General features: G+C 48.4%; 1 protein-coding gene across 2 annotated transcripts in view; it reads right to left on the bottom strand.

The window, feature by feature from the left end:
• Positions 1–16,413, bottom strand: part of LOC139405544 (neuropilin-2-like) — a 398,312-nt gene that overhangs the window by 19,975 nt on the left and 361,924 nt on the right. The window contains exons 16-17 of one of the 2 annotated variants that reach the window (XM_071147960.1): positions 10,990–11,022; positions 1–227 (exon numbers count right to left, since the gene is read on the bottom strand). The exon at positions 1–227 is cut by the window's left edge and continues 2,222 nt beyond it. In XM_071147960.1, the coding sequence (XP_071004061.1) occupies positions 1–227; positions 10,990–11,022 (260 nt within the window). The remainder of the gene's footprint in view (positions 228–10,989; positions 11,023–16,413) is intronic. The other variant, XM_071147961.1, reaches the window with a different exon arrangement.

Genomic DNA, 16,413 nt, shown 5'->3' with positions numbered 1-16,413 from the left:
GTAGTGAGAGCTGTGGTAGTGGGCACTCTGGTAGGACACTGAGTGCTGGCTGTTCTTCTTGGCTGCTAGTTGATAGCGGTGACAACAGAGAACCATGACCAGCGTGAATGATGCCAGGAGCAACAGACCCCCAACGCCGGCCATTACATAATACCAGAAGGATGGGATGGGCTGCACTGACACCTCTGTGTCTACTGTGGGCTCGCTGGCACCCGGAAGAGCTCCCCCTGGTGGTAGAGCAGAGACACACAGAGAGTTGGCTTGGCAGGTAGGGATGAAGAAGCAGGACAGGCATGCAGAGTGCAGAGACCCTATCATTTTGTAGTTGATTTTATTTTGTCGATTTGTTTTTAATAGATTTAGCAAACAGATATAGGCTTACAGAGGCTCATGCTGTTGGTTGGATCTTGATCGGTATATGCAAAGCAAAGTCAGTTTTATGCTGCTATAATTTTGGAGAATATCAATCATTCTTTGTAGGGAGCGGCAAGCAGGTTTTTCCCAGTAAAATCTGCCTGTGAAACAGAGTTCACCCAGACATTATATAGCATCCATTAAAGGCTAATTTACATGTTAAATAGTTTGTAAGCTCATGTGTAAAACCTGCCTTGTGGACTGCAACATTAATTAACTTGATAGAAGAGAGAGAAAAACCTCCCTTGATTCAAACTTGAAACACATGCAGGTGTTATCATAGACCAGAGCTTCGCAGGTGTTATCGTAGTAGACCATAGCGCTGCAGGTGTTATCATAGACCAGAGCTTTGCAGGGCTTTGCAGGTATTATCATAGACCAGAGTTTTGCAGGTGTTATCATAGTGGACCAGAGCTTTGCAGGTGTTATCGTAGTAGACCAGAGCGCTGCAGGTGTTATCATAGTGGACCAGAGTTTTGCAGGTGTTATCATAGACCAGAGCTTTGCAGGTGTTATCATAGTGGACCAGAGTTTTGCAGGTGTTATCATAGTGGACCAGAGTTTTGCAGGTGTTATCATAGTGGACCAGAGCGTTGCAGGTGTTATCATAGACCAGAGCTTTGCAGGGCTTTGCAGGTGTTATCATAGACCAGAGCTTTGCAGGTGTTATCATAGTAGACCAGAGTTTTGCAGGTGTTATCATAGTAGACCAGAGTTTTGCAGGTGTTATCATAGTGGACCAGAGTTTTGCAGGTGTTATCATAGTGGACCAGAGTTTTGCAGGTGTTATCATAGTGGACCAGAGTTTTGCAGGTGTTATCATAGTGGACCAGAGTTTTGCAGGTGTTATCATAGTGGACCAGAGTTTTGCAGGTGTTATCATAGTGGACCAGAGTTTTGCAGGTGTTATCATAGTGGACCAGAGTTTTGCAGGTGTTATCATAGTAGACCAGAGTTTTGCAGGTGTTATCATAGTGGACCAGAGTTTTGCAGGTGTTATCATAGTGGAACAGAGTTTTGCAGGTGTTATCATAGACCAGAGTTTTGCAGGTGTTATCATAGACCAGAGTTTTGCAGGTGTTATCATAGTGGACCAGAGTTTTGCAGGTGTTATCATAGTGGACCAGAGTTTTGCAGGTGTTATCATAGACCAGAGCTTTGCAGGTGTTATCATAGTGGGCCAGAGTTTTGCAGGTGTTATCATAGTGGACCAGAGTTTTGCAGGTGTTATCATAGACCAGAGCTTTGCAGTTGTTATCATAGTGGACCAGAGTTTTGCAGGTGTTATCATAGTGGGCCAGAGTTTTGCAGGTGTTATCATAGTGGACCAGAGCGTTGCAGGTGTTATCATAGTGGGCCAGAGTTTTGCAGGTGTTATCATAGTGGACCAGAGTTTTGCAGGTGTTATCATAGACCAGAGTTTTGCAGGTGTTATCATAGTGGACCAGAGTTTTGCAGGTGTTATCATAGTGGACCAGAGTTTTGCAGGTGTTATCATAGTGGACCAGAGTTTTGCAGGTGTTATCATAGTGGACCAGAGTTTTGCAGGTGTTATCATAGTGGACCAGAGTTTTGCAGGTGGGACAGCTCTGGGAGAGAGCAGTGGGACAGTTAGCTCTGGGAGAGAGCAGTGGGACAGTTAGCTCTGGGAGAGAGCAGTGGGACAGTTAGCTCTGGGAGAGAGCAGTGGGGCAGTTAGCTCTGGGAGAGAGCAGTGGGACAGTTAGCTCTGGGAGAGAGCAGTGGGACAGTTAGCTTTGGGAGAGAGCAGTGGGACAGTTAGCTCTGGGAGACAGCAGGGAGACAGTTAGCTCTGGGAGAGAGCAGGGGGACAGTTAGCTCTCTAGCGGGACAGTTAGCTCTCTAGCAGGACAGTTAGCTCTCTAGCGGGACAGTTAGCTCTCTAGCGGGACAGTTAGCTCTCTAGAGGGACAGTTAACTCTCTAGCGGGACAGTTAGCTCTCTAGCGGGGCAGTTAGCTCTCTAGCGGGACAGTTAGCTCTCTAGCAGGACAGTTAGCTCTCTAGAGGGACAGTTAGCTCTCTAGAGGGACAGTTAGCAAGTGGTCACATTCAGATTCTCTGGTTTTCTTACATTCATGATTGTCTGCCAGTCTTTTCTAACTCAAGTCAAACATCTCCATGGAAACCACCCCAACACCCCGACAGCCAAACACACAAGTCCAGTCAAATCTCCCATCTCACACTCATCCTCCACAGAATTACACAGAGGATGCGTTCCAAATGGCACCCTATTCCCTATATAGTGCACTACTATAGACCAGAGCCCTATTCCCTATATAGTACACTACTATAGACCAGAGCCCTATTCCCTATATAGTACACTACTTTAGACCAGAGCCCTATTCCCTATATAGTGCACTACTTTAGACCAGAGCCCTATTCCCTATATAGTGCACTATTTAGACCAGAGCCCTATTCCCTATATAGTGCACTACTATGGACCAGAACCCTATTCCCTATATAGTGCACTACTATGGACCAGAACCCTATTCCCTACATAGTGCACTACTATGGACCAGAACCCTATTCCCTACATAGTGCACTACTATAGAACAGAGCCCTATTCCCTATATAGTGCACTACTATAGACCAGAACCCTATTCCCTATATAGTGCACAACTTTAGACCAGAGCCCTATTCCCTATATAGTGCACTACTATAGACCAGAGCCCTATTCCCTACATAGTGCACTACTATGGACCAGAACCCTATTCCCTATGTAGTGCACTACTATAAACCAGAGCCCGATGGGGAATAGGGTGCCATTTAGGAGGATTAACTCTTATAACTGACTCCACATTTCATTCCCGTAGAATAAGCCTCTTGAAGAGAGGAGGGAGGAGGGAGACTCTCTAGAAGAGAGGAGGGAGACTCCGTGTAGAATAGAAGAGAGGAGGGAGGAGGGAGGCTCCGTGTAGAATAGAAGAGAGGAGGGAGGAGGGAGACTCCGTGTAGAATAGAAGAGAGGAGGGAGGAGGGAGACTCCGTGTAGAATAGAAGAGAGGAGGGAGGAGGGAGACTCCGTGTAGAATAGAAGAAAGGAGGGAGGAGGGAGACTCCGTGTAGAATAAAAGAGAGGAGGGAGGAGGGAGACTCCGTGTAGAATAGAAGAGAGGAGGGAGGAGGGAGACTCCGTGTAGAATAGAAGAGAGGAGGGAGGAGGGAGACTCCATGTAGAATAGAAGAGAGGAGGGAGGAGGGAGACTCCGTGTAGAATAGAAGAGAGGAGGGAGGAGTGAGACTCTGTGTAGAATAGAAGAGAGGAGGGAGACTCCGTGTAGAATAGAAGGGAGGAGGGAGACTCCGTGTTGAATAGAAGAGAGGAGGGAGACTGTGTAGAATAGAAGAGAGCAGGGAGGAGGGAGACTCCGTGTAGAATAGAAGAGAGGAGGGAGGAGGGAGACTCCGTGTAGAATAGAAGAGAGGAGGGAGGGAGACTCCGTGTAGAATAGAAGAGAGGAGGGAGACTCCGTGTAGAATAGAAGAGAGGAGGGAGACCCCGTGTAGAATAGAAGAGATGAGGGAGGAGGGAGACTCCATGTAGAATAGAAGAGAGGAGGGAGGAGGGAGACTCCATGTAGAATAGAAGAGAGGAGGGAGGAGGGAGACTCCGTGTAGAATAGAAGAGAGGAGGGAGACTCCGTGTAGAATAGAAGAGATGAGGGAGACTCCGTGTAGAATAGAAGGGAGGAGGGAGACTCCGTGTAGAATAGAAGAGATGAGGGAGACTCCGTGTAGAATAGAAGAGATGAGGGAGACTCCGTGTAGAATAGAAGAGATGAGGGAGACTGCGTGTAGAATAGAAGAGATGAGGGAGACTCCGTGTAGAATAGAAGGGAGGAGGGAGACTCCGTGTAGAATAGAAGAGAGGAGGGAGACTCCGTGTAGAATAGAAGGGAGGAGGGAGACTCCGTGTAGAATAGAAGAGAGGAGGGAGGAGGGAGACTCCGTGTAGAATAGAAGGGAGGAGGGAGACTCCGTGTAGAATAGAAGAGAGGAGGGAGGAGGGAGACTCCGTGTAGAATAGAAGGGAGGAGGGAGACTCCGTGTAGAATAGAAGAGAGGAGGGAGACTCCGTGTAGAATAGAAGAGAGGAGGGAGACTCCGTGTAGAATAGAAGAGAGGAGGGAGACTCCGTGTAGAATAGAAGAGATGAGGGAGACTCCGTGTAGAATAGAAGAGAGGAGGGAGACTCCGTGTAGAATAGAAGAGAGGAGGGAGACTCCGTGTAGAATAGAAGAGAGGAGGGAGACCCCGTGTAGAATAGAAGAGAGGAGGGAGACTCCGTGTAGAATAGAAGAGAGGAGGGAGACTCCGTGTAGAATAGAAGAGAGGAGGTAGACTCCGTGTAGAATAGAAGAGAGGATGGAGACTCCGTGTAGAATAGAAGAGAGGAGGGAGACTCCGTGTAGAATAGAAGAGAGGAAGGAGACTCCGTGTAGAATAGAAGAGAGGAGGGAGACTCCGTGTAGAATAGAAGAGAGGAGGGAGGGAGACTCCGTGTAGAATAGAAGAGAGGAGGGAGACTCCGTGTAGAATAGAAGAGAGGAGGGAGACCCCGTGTAGAATAGAAGAGATGAGGGAGGAGGGAGACTCCATGTAGAATAGAAGAGAGGAGGGAGGAGGGAGACTCCATGTAGAATAGAAGAGAGGAGGGAGTAGGGAGACTCCGTGTAGAATAGAAGAGAGGAGGGAGACTCCGTGTAGAATAGAAGAGATGAGGGAGACTCCGTGTAGAATAGAAGGGAGGAGGGAGACTCCGTGTAGAATAGAAGAGATGAGGGAGACTCCGTGTAGAATAGAAGAGATGAGGGAGACTCCGTGTAGAATAGAAGAGATGAGGGAGACTCCGTGTAGAATAGAAGAGATGAGGGAGACTGCGTGTAGAATAGAAGAGATGAGGGAGACTCCGTGTAGAATAGAAGGGAGGAGGGAGACTCCGTGTAGAATAGAAGAGAGGAGGTAGACTCCGTGTAGAATAGAAGAGAGGAGGGAGACTCCGTGTAGAATAGAAGAGAGGAGGGAGACTCCGTGTAGAATAGAAGAGAGGAAGGAGACTCCGTGTAGAATAGAAGAGAGGAGGGAGACTCCGTGTAGAATAGAAGAGAGGAGGGAGGGAGACTCCGTGTAGAATAGAAGAGAGGAGGGAGACTCCGTGTAGAATAGAAGAGAGGAGGGAGACCCCGTGTAGAATAGAAGAGATGAGGGAGGAGGGAGACTCCATGTAGAATAGAAGAGAGGAGGGAGGAGGGAGACTCCATGTAGAATAGAAGAGAGGAGGGAGTAGGGAGACTCCGTGTAGAATAGAAGAGAGGAGGGAGACTCCGTGTAGAATAGAAGAGATGAGGGAGACTCCGTGTAGAATAGAAGGGAGGAGGGAGACTCCGTGTAGAATAGAAGAGATGAGGGAGACTCCGTGTAGAATAGAAGAGATGAGGGAGACTCCGTGTAGAATAGAAGAGATGAGGGAGACTCCGTGTAGAATAGAAGAGATGAGGGAGACTGCGTGTAGAATAGAAGAGATGAGGGAGACTCCGTGTAGAATAGAAGGGAGGAGGGAGACTCCGTGTAGAATAGAAGAGAGGAGGGAGACTCCGTGTAGAATAGAAGGGAGGAGGGAGACTCCGTGTAGAATAGAAGAGAGGAGGGAGGAGGGAGACTCCGTGTAGAATAGAAGGGAGGAGGGAGACTCCGTGTAGAATAGAAGAGAGGAGGGAGACTCCGTGTAGAATAGAAGAGAGGAGGGAGGAGGGAGACTCCGTGTAGAATAGAAGGGAGGAGGGAGACTCCGTGTAGAATAGAAGAGAGGAGGGAGACTCCGTGTAGAATAGAAGAGAGGAGGGAGACTCCGTGTAGAATAGAAGAGAGGAGGGAGACTCCGTGTAGAATAGAAGAGATGAGGGAGACTCCGTGTAGAATAGAAGAGAGGAGGGAGACTCCGTGTAGAATAGAAGAGAGGAGGGAGACTCCGTGTAGAATAGAAGAGAGGAGGGAGACCCCGTGTAGAATAGAAGAGAGGAGGGAGACTCCGTGTAGAATAGAAGAGAGGAGGGAGACTCCGTGTAGAATAGAAGAGAGGAGGTAGACTCCGTGTAGAATAGAAGAGAGGAGGGAGACTCCGTGTAGAATAGAAGAGATGAGGGAGACTCCGTGTAGAATAGAAGAGAGGAGGGAGACTCCGTGTAGAATAGAAGAGAGGAGGGAGACTGTGTAGAATAGAAGGGAGGAGGGAGACTCCGTGTAGAATAGAAGAGATGAGGGAGACTCCGTGTAGAATAGAAGGGAGGAGGGAGACTCCGTGTAGAATAGAAGAGATGAGGGAGACTCCGTGTAGAATAGAAGAGAGGAGGGAGACTCCGTGTAGAATAGAAGAGATGAGGGAGACTCCGTGTAGAATAGAAGAGAGGAGGGAGACTGTGTAGAATAGAAGAGAGGAGGGAGGAGGGACCTTCCGTGTAGAATAGAAGAGAGGAGGGATGAGGGAGACTCCGTGTAGAATAGAAGAGATGAGGGAGACTCCGTGTAGAATAGACGAGAGGAGGGAGACTCCGTGTAGAATAGAAGGGAGGAGGGACTCTCCGTGTAGAATAAAAGGGAGGAGGGAGACTCCGTGTATGGTGCTGAATTCAGACGCGGTGACGGCAGTGAGGGATGATGACACATCGGACTGTTGTTATTCTCCACATTTACATTAAACGGATAGAGGGAGAGATGGCTACATGGCTTTGACTGGTCACATGGCTTTGACTGGGGGGGTGAAAAAAAGTGAAAAGTCTTTATCTTTGAAATAGTTTTCACAAACCAACTGTTTATGTCTGAACTCAAAATGGCGTCCTCCAAAATAACATGGTTGCTGTGCAAAGAAGGAATACATTTTCATCAAATTCCCATCAGGTAGCCTGATTTCAGTTGCCTCCATGTAAACAGGATTATTAGGGGGGGGAAATTATCCTTGCAATGCAATGCATGGATAAACGTTTAAATCAAAACGATTATATGAATCTAAATATTCTGCAATAATCGTATTATTGTGCATGTACTCAATGACACCACCCTCTCTGAGTTTAACAACACAACGGAATAACAAGTAGCACTTCTGCGTTGTGCTGAAGGACGGGAGATCATAACAGGGTATCGTGAGGTGTTTCTGCATTATTCGGTTCACCTTTTTAATATGTACAGAAGGGTATAGAACGGATGCATGACCTCAGACATGCAGGGGACACATAGAATGGACCTCAGACATGCAGGGGACACATGCTGTGCTCATAATGCTGGGATGCAACATGTTGGTACATCCTGATACCAGCGGAACACAGCCGATTCCAACCACATCTCGACCGGAAGAAGAGTTTGTGTTCTGTTTCATTAAACTGACGTGATTTTTGTGGGGATTTTTCGCTCTTTACACGACCAGGTAAAAGCTATGATCCCTTATTGACGTCACGTGTTAAATCCACTCCAATCAGTGTAGACGAAGGGGAGGAGACGGGTTACAGATGAAGAGGAGGAGACGAGTTACAGATGAAGAGGAGGAGACGGGTTACAGATGAAGAGGAGGAGACGGGTTACAGATGAAGAGGAGGAGACGGGTTACAGATGAAGTGGAGGAGACGGGTTACAGATGAAGAGGAGGAGACGGGTTACAGATGAAGAGGAGGAGACGGGTTACAGATGAAGAGGAGGAGACGGGTTACAGATGAAGAGGAGGAGACGGGTTACAGATGAAGTGGAGGAGACGGGTTACAGATGAAGAGGAGGAGACGGGTTACAGATGAAGAGGAGGAGACGGGTTACAGATGAAGAGGAGGAGACGGGTTACAGATGAAGAGGAGGAGACGGGTTACAGATGAAGGGGAGGAGACAGGTTACAGATGAAGAGGAGGAGACGGGTTACAGATGAAGAGGAGGAGACGTGTTACAGATGAAGGGGAGGAGACGGGTTACAGAAGGATTTTAAAGCTCTGAGACAATTGAGACATGGATTGTGTACGTGAGCCATTCAGAGGGTGAATGGGCAAGACAAAATATTGAAGCGCCTTTGAACGGGGTACGGTGGTAGGTACCTTTGAACAGGGTATGGTAGTAGGTGTCTTTGAACAGGGTATGTAGTATGTACCTTTGAACGGGGGTATGGTAGTAGGTGTCTTTGAACGGGGTATGGTAGTATGTGTCTTTGAACATGGGTATGGTAGTAGGTACCTTTGAACGGGGTATGGTAGTAGGTGTCTTTGAACATGGGTATGGTAGTAGGTGCCTTTGAACGAGGGTATGGTAGTAGGTACCTTGAACAGGGGTATGGTAGTAGGTGCCTTTGAACGGGGTATGATAGTAGGTGCCTTTGAACAGGATATGGTAGTAGGTACCTTTGAATGGGGGTATGGTAGTAGGTGCCTTTGAACAGGGTATGGTAGTAGGTACCTTTGAACGGGGTATGGTAGTAGGTGTCTTTGAACATGGGTATGGTAGTAGGTGCCTTTGAATGGGGGTATGGTAGTAGGTGCCTTTGAACGGGGGTATGGTAGTAGGTGTCTTTGAACGTGGGTATGGTAGTAGGTGCCTTTGAATGGGGGTATGGTAGTAGGTGCCTTTGAACAGGGTATGGTAGTAGGTGCCTTTGAATGGGGGTATGGTAGTAGGTGCCTTTGAACAGGGTATGGTAGTAGGTACCTTTGAACGGGGGTATGGTAGTAGGTGTCTTTGAACGTGGGTATGGTAGTAGGTCCCTTTGAATGGGGGTATGGTAGTAGGTGCCTTTGAACAGGGTATGGTAGTAGGTACCTTTGAACGGGGGTATGGTAGTAGGTCCCTTTGAACAGGGTATGGTAGTAGGTACCTTGAACAGGGGTATGGTAGTAGGTGCCTTTGAACAGGATATGGTAGTAGGTACCTTTGAACGGGGTATGGTAGTAGGTGCCTTTGAACATGGGTATGGTAGTAGGTGCCTTTGAACAGGATATGGTAGTAGGTACCTTTGAACGGGGTATGATAGTAGGCGCCTTTGAACAGGGTATGGTAGTAGGTGCCTTTGAACAGGGTATGGTAGTAGGTGTCTTTGAACAGGGTAGTAGGTGCCTTTGAACAGGGTATGGTAGTAGGTACCTTTGAACATGGGTATGGTAGTAGGTACCTTTGAACAGGGTATGGTAGTAGGTACCTTTGAACAGGGTATGGTAGTAGGTGTCTTTGAACATGGGTATGGTAGTAGGTGCCTTTGAACAGGATATGGTAGTAGGTGCCTTTGAACAGGGTATGGTAGTAGGTACCTTTGAACAGGGTATGGTAGTAGGTACCTTTGAACAGGGTATGATAGTAGGTGTCTTTGAACAGGGTATGGTAGTAGGTACCTTTGAACAGGGTATGGTAGTAGGTACCTTTGAACAGGGTATGGTAGTAGGTACCTTTGAACAGGGTATGGTAGTAGGTACCTTTGAACAGGGTATGGTAGTAGGTACCTTTGAACAGGGTATGGTAGTAGGTGCCTTTGAACAGGGTATGGTAGTAGGTACCTTTGAACAGGGTATGGTAGTAGGTACCTTTGAACAGGGTATGATAGTAGGTGTCTTTGAACAGGGTATGGTAGTAGGTACCTTTGAACAGGGTATGGTAGTAGGTGCCTTTGAACAGGGTATGGTAGTAGGTACCTTTGAACGGGGTATGGTAGTAGGCGCCTTTGAACGGGGTATGATAGTAGGCGCCTTTGAACAGGGTATGGTAGTAGGTACCTTTGAACAGGGTATGGTAGTAGGTACCTTTGAACAGGGTATGATAGTAGGTGCCTTTGAACAGGGTATGGTAGTAGGTACCTTTGAACGGGGTATGGTAGTAGGCGCCTTTGAACAGGGTATGGTAGTAGGTACCTTTGAACAGGGTATGGTAGTAGGTACCTTTGAACAGGGTATGGTAGTAGGTACCTTTGAACAGGGTATGGTAGTAGGTACCTTTGAACGGGGTATGGTAGTAGGCGCCTTTGAACAGGGTATGGTAGTAGGTGCCTTTGAACAGGGTATGGTAGTAGGTACCTTTGAACAGGGTATGGTAGTAGGTGCCTTTGAACAGGGTATGGTAGTAGGTACCTTTGAACAGGGTATGGTAGTAGGTACCTTTGAACAGGGTATGGTAGTAGGTACCAGGTGCACCGGTTTGAGTCAAGAACTGCAACGCCGCTGGGTTTTTCCACACTCAACAGTTTCCTGTGTGTATCAAGAACGGTCCACCACCCAAAGGACATCCAGCCAACTTGACACAACTGTGGGAAGCACTGGAGTCAACATGGACCAGCATCCCTGTGGAACGCTTTCGACACCTTGTGAAGTCAATGCCCCAAAGGATTGAGGCTGTTCTGAGGTTGAAAGCAGGTGCAACGCAATATTTGCAAGGTGTTCCTAATGTTTTGTACACTCAGTGTAGTAGAACCAGGTCAATTCAATCAGGTAATAGAATCAGTTAAATGTGTGTCCGTGGACCAGAGTACACTGCAAGCTGGACGGAGAAACAAGCAGAAAGCAACAAACATTCAGACGGGAAGTAGTCAAAGACGAGGACAACTCACCAGTCATGTCTGGAGGGAATGCAGCGAAGGGCTCTGGAAGAGATAAAAGAAGGAATACATTTTTATTAAGCAAATAAAGAAATCAAATGGACAGATGATGGTATGCATGTAATGAATGACACTCGTCAACAATTACTGGCCCCAGTGGGAATCAGGTAAGGAGAGGACAGACAGGCAGTGTGTTAGCCGTGTTTTAGTGAGTATTATAAGGGTGAACTAATGGCTCCCAGACTCGTTAAGAGAGGAAGATTAGACTGAGAGGAGAGAGGGAGATGAGACTGAGAGGAGAGAAGAAGGTGAGACTGAGAAGAGAGAAGAAGGTGAGACTGAGAGGAGAGAAGAAGGTGAGACTGAGAGGAGAGAGGAAGATGAGACTGAGAGGAGAGAGGAAGATGAGACTGAGAGGAGAGAGGGAGACGAGACTGAGAGGAGAGAGGAAGATTAGACTGAGAGGAGAGAGGAAGGTGAGACTGAGAGGAGAGGAAGGTGAGACTGAGAGGAGAGAGGAAGGTGAGACTGAGAGGAGAGAAGGTGAGACTGAGAGGAGAGAAGGAGATGAGACTGAGAGGAGAGCGGAAGATTAGACTGAGAGGAGAGAAGGTGAGACTGAGAGGAGAGAAGGAGATGAGACTGAGAGGAGAGAGGAAGGTGAGACTGAGAGGAGAGAAGGTGAGACTGAGAGGAGAGAGGGAGATGAGACTGAGAGGAGAGAAGAAGGTGAGACTGAGAGGAGAGAAGGTGAGACTGAGAGGAGAGAGGGAGATGAGACTGAGAGGAGAGAGGAAGATTAGACTGAGAGGAGAGAGGAAGGTGAGACTGAGAGAGGAGGTGAGACTGAGAGGAGAGAAGGAGATGAGACTGAGAGGAGAGAGGGAGGTGCGACTGAGAGGAGAGAGGAAGGTGAGACTGAGAGGAGAGAGGAAGGTGAGACTGAGAGGAGAGAGGAAGATTAGACTGAGAGGAGAGAGGAAGGTTAGACTGAGAGGAGAGAAGGAGGTGAGACTGAGAGGAGAGAAGAGAAGAAGGTGAGACTGAGAGGAGAGAAGGTGAGACTGAGAGGAGAGAGGGAGATAGGACTGAGAGGAGAGAGGAAGATTAGACTGAGAGGACAGAGGAAGGTGAGACTGAGAGGAGAGAAGGAGGTGAGACTGAGAGGAGAGAAGGAGATGAGACTGAGAGGAGAGAGGGAGGTGAGACTGAGAGGAGAGAGGAAGGTGAGACTGAGAGGAGAGAGGGAGATGAGACTGAGAGGAGAGAAGAAGGTCAGACTGAGAGGAGAGAAGAAGGTCAGACTGAGAGGAGAGAGGAAGGTGAGACTGAGAGGAGAGAAGAAGGTCAGACTGAGAGGAGAGAGGAAGGTGAGACTGAGAGGAGAGAGGAAGGTGAGACTGAGAGGAGAGAAGAAGGTGAGACTGAGAGGAGAGAGGAAGATGAGACAGAGAGGAGAGAGGAAGGAGAGACTGAGAGGAGAGAGGAAGGTCAGACTCAGAGGAGAGAAGAAGGTCAGACTGAGAGGAGAGAGGAAGGTGAGACTGAGAGGAGAGAGGAAGGTGAGACTGAGAGGAGAGAAGAAGGTGAGACTGAGAGGTAGGAGGAAGGTTAGACTGAGAGGAGAGAGGAAGGTGAGACTGAGAGGTAGGAGGAAGGTGAGACAGAGAGGAGAGAGGAGGTGAGACTGAGAGGAGAGAGGAAGGTGAGACTGAGAGGAGAGAGGGAGATGAGACTGAGAGAAGAAGGTCAGACTGAGAGGAGAGAGGAAGGTGAGACTGAGAGGAGAGAGGGAGATGAGACTGAGAGGAGAGAAGAAGGTGAGACTGAGAGGAGAGAAGGAGGTGAGTCTGAGAGGAGAGAAGAAGATGAGACTGAGAGTAGAGAGGAAGGTGAGGCTGAGATTAGAGAGAAAGGTGAGACTGAGAGGAGAGAGGAAGGTGAGACTGAGAGGAGAGAGGAAGGTGAGACTGAGAGGAGAGAGGAAGGTCAGACTCGGAGGAGAGAGGGAGATGAGACTGGGAGAAGAAGGTCAGACTGAGAGGAGAGAGGGAGATGAGACTGAGAGAAGAAGGTCAGACTGAGAGGAGAGAAGAAGGTGAGACTGAGAGGAGAGAGGAAGGTCAGACTCAGAGGAGAGAGGGAGATGAGACTGAGAGAAGAAGGTCATACTGAGAGGAGAGAGGGAGATGAGACTGAGAAAAGAAGGTCAGACTGAGAGGAGAGAATAAGGTGAGACTGAGAGGAGAGAAGGAGGTGAGACTGAGAGGAGAGAAGAAAGTGAGACGGAGGAGAAAAGGTGAGACTGAGAGGAGAGAGGAAGATTAGACTGAGAGGAGAGAAGAAGGTGAGACTGAGAGGAGAGAGGAAGGTCAGACTCAGAGGAGAGAGGGAGATGAGACTGAGAGAAGAAGGTCAGACTGAGAGGAGAGAGGGAGATGAGACTGAGAGAAGAAGGTCAGATTGAGAGGAGAGAAGAAGGTGAGACTGAGAAGAGAGAGGGAGATGAGACTGAGAGGAGAGAAGAAGGTCAGACTCAGAGGAGAGAGGAAGATGGGGGTGGGGGGGGGGGGGTCTGAGGGAACATAGAAGGAACATAGAAGGCTTAATCAGAACGGTTGGAATTATGGAATGTTGAGAAAATTAACCAGCAGAGACAGAGACAGAGACAGAGACAGGGGGGTTCTCTTGGCAGGCTGACTGACTGACTGACTGGGTTGCCTGATGTCCGTGTCAATAATTAACCCTCCTGTACTGCATCTGGCAGGGAGTGAGTCTGTCTAGTAATTTCTTCTGACAGCAGTCTCCTCTCTGTTTACCAAAAAAAAAGAGGAGAGGGAGAAGAGAATGAGGAGAGGGAAGAGAAGAGAAGGAGAAGAGAAGGAGGAGAGATGGAGGAGAGAGAGGAGAGAGGGAGGAGAGAAGGGGGAGATGGAGAAGAGGAGGAGGAGGAGAGAAGGAGGAGAGAAGGAAGAGAGGGAGAATAGGAGTAGGAGGAGAAAAGGAGGAGAGGGAGAAGAGAAGGAGTAGAGAAGGGGGAGAGGGAGAGAAGGAAGAGAGGGAGAAGAGGGAGGAGAAAAGGAGGAGAGGAATAAGAGGGAGGAGAGAAGGGGGTGAGGGAGAAGAGGGAGGAGAGAAGGAGGAGAGGAATAAGAGGGAGAAGAGGGAGAGAAGAAAGAGTGGGAGAAGAGGGAGGAGAGAAGGAGAAGAGGGAGAAGAGGGAGAGAAGGAAGAGAGGGAGAAGAGAAGGAGGAGAGGGAGAAGAGGGAGAGAAGGAAGAGAGGGAGAAGAGAAGGAGGAGAGGGAGAAGAGGAGGAGAGGAATAAGAGGGATGGGAGAAGGGGGAGAGGGAGAAGAGAAGGAGGAGAGGGAGAAGAGAAAGAGGAGAGAGAGAAGGGGGAGAGGGAGAAGAGGGAGAGAAGGAAGAGAGGGAGAAGAGGGAGGAGAGAAGGGGGAGAGGAATAAGAGGGAGAAGAGGGAGAGAAGGAAGAGAGGGAGAAGAGGGATGAGAGAAGGAGAAGAGGGAGAAGAGGGAGAAGAGGGAGAGAAGGAGGAGAGGGAGAAGAGAAGGAGGAGAGGGAGAAGAGGAGGAGGAGAGGAATAAGAGGGAGGGGAGAAGAGGGAGAGAAGGAAGAGAGGGAGAAGAGAAGGAGGAGAGGAATAAGAGGGATGAGAGAAGGGGGAGAGGGAGAAGAGGGAGAGAAGGAAGAGAGGGAGGAGAGAAGGAAGAGAGAGGGAGGAGAGGAGGAATAGAAGGATGAGAGAGAGAAGAGAAGGAGGAGAGGAAGAAGGATGAATTGAAACATAGATTAGGATGGAAGCCCAGGGGCGTTGTGTGGCCTACTTTCTAGTAGATCTTTCCTTCTTCTTTTTCTCCGGTGTGAACTTGACAGAGAGTGAGAGAAAGGGAGAGAGATCGTGAGAGAGTGTGTGTGTGTGAGAGAGAGCCCAAGTACCTCACATAGGAACAATAGACACCCTCCCAGACCAGCGAGACACCCTCCCAGACCAGCGAGACACCCTCCCAGACCAGCAAGACACCCTCCCAGAACAGGGAGACACCCTCCCAGACCAGGGATACACCCTCCCAGAACAGGGAAACACCCTCCCAGACCAACGAGACACCCTCCCAGACCAGCCAGACACCCTCCCAGAACAGGGAGACACCCTCCCAGACCAACGAGACACCCTCCCAGAACAGGGAGACACCCTCCCAGACCAGCGAGACACCCTCCCAGAACAGGGAGACACCCTCCCAGACCAGCGAGACACCCTCCCAGAACAGGGAGACACCCTCCCAGACCAGCGAGACACCCTCCCAGAACATGGAGACACCCTCCTAGACCAGGGAGACACCCTCCCAAACCAGCGAGACACCCTCCCAGAACAGGGAGACACCCTCCCAGACCAACGAGACACCCTCCCAGACCAGGGAGACTCCCAGAATAACACCTATCTCGGCCTAAACATCAGCGCCACAGGTAACTTCCACAAAGCTGTGAACGATCTAAGAGACAAGGCAAGAAGGGCATTCTATGCCATCAAAAGGAACATAAAATTCAACATTCCAATTAGGATCGGACTTAAAATACTTAAATCAGTTTTTTATTTTTATTTTTTTATTTCACCTTTATTTAACCAGGTAGGCTAGTTGAGAACACCTTTATTTAACCAGGTAGGCTAGTTGAGAACACCTTTATTTAACCAGGTAGGCTAGTTGAGAACACCTTTATTTAACCAGGTAGGCTAGTTGAGAACACCTTTATTTAACCAGGTGGGCTAGTTGAGAACACCTTTATTTAACCAGGTAGGCTAGTTGAGAACACCTTTATTTAACCAGGTAGGCTAGTTGAGAACACCTTTATTTAACCAGGTAGGCTAGTTGAGAACACCTTTATTTAACCAGGTAGGCTAGTTGAGAACACCTTTATTTAACCAGGTAGGCTAGTTGAGAACACCTTTATTTAACCAGGTAGGCTAGTTGAGAACACCTTTATTTAACCAGGTGGGCTAGTTGAGAACACCTTTATTTAACCAGGTAGGCTAGTTGAGAACACCTTTATTTAACCAGGTAGGCTAGTTGAGAACACCTTTATTTAACCAGGTGGGCTAGTTGAGAACACCTTTATTTAACCAGGTAGGCTAGTTGAGAACACCTTTATTTAACCAGGTGGGCTAGTTGAGAACACCTTTATTTAACCAGGTAGGCGACCTGGCCAAGTTAAAGCATAGCAGTGTGAACAGACAACACAGAGTTACACATGGAGTAAACAATAAACAAGTCAATAACATAGTAGAAAAAAAAAGAATCTATATACATTGTTTGCAAAAGGCATGAGGAGGTAGGCAATAAATAGGCCATAGGAGTGAATAATTACAATTTAGCAGATTAACACTGGAGTGATAAATGAGCAGATGATGATGTGCAAGTAGAGA

The sequence above is a fragment of the Oncorhynchus clarkii genome, chromosome 3 (assembly GCF_045791955.1).
Source record: "Oncorhynchus clarkii lewisi isolate Uvic-CL-2024 chromosome 3, UVic_Ocla_1.0, whole genome shotgun sequence".
Taxonomy (NCBI): domain Eukaryota; kingdom Metazoa; phylum Chordata; class Actinopteri; order Salmoniformes; family Salmonidae; genus Oncorhynchus; species Oncorhynchus clarkii.
The sequence above is the reverse complement of the archived record's forward strand: the minus strand, read 5'-3'. Positions and strand labels throughout refer to the sequence as shown.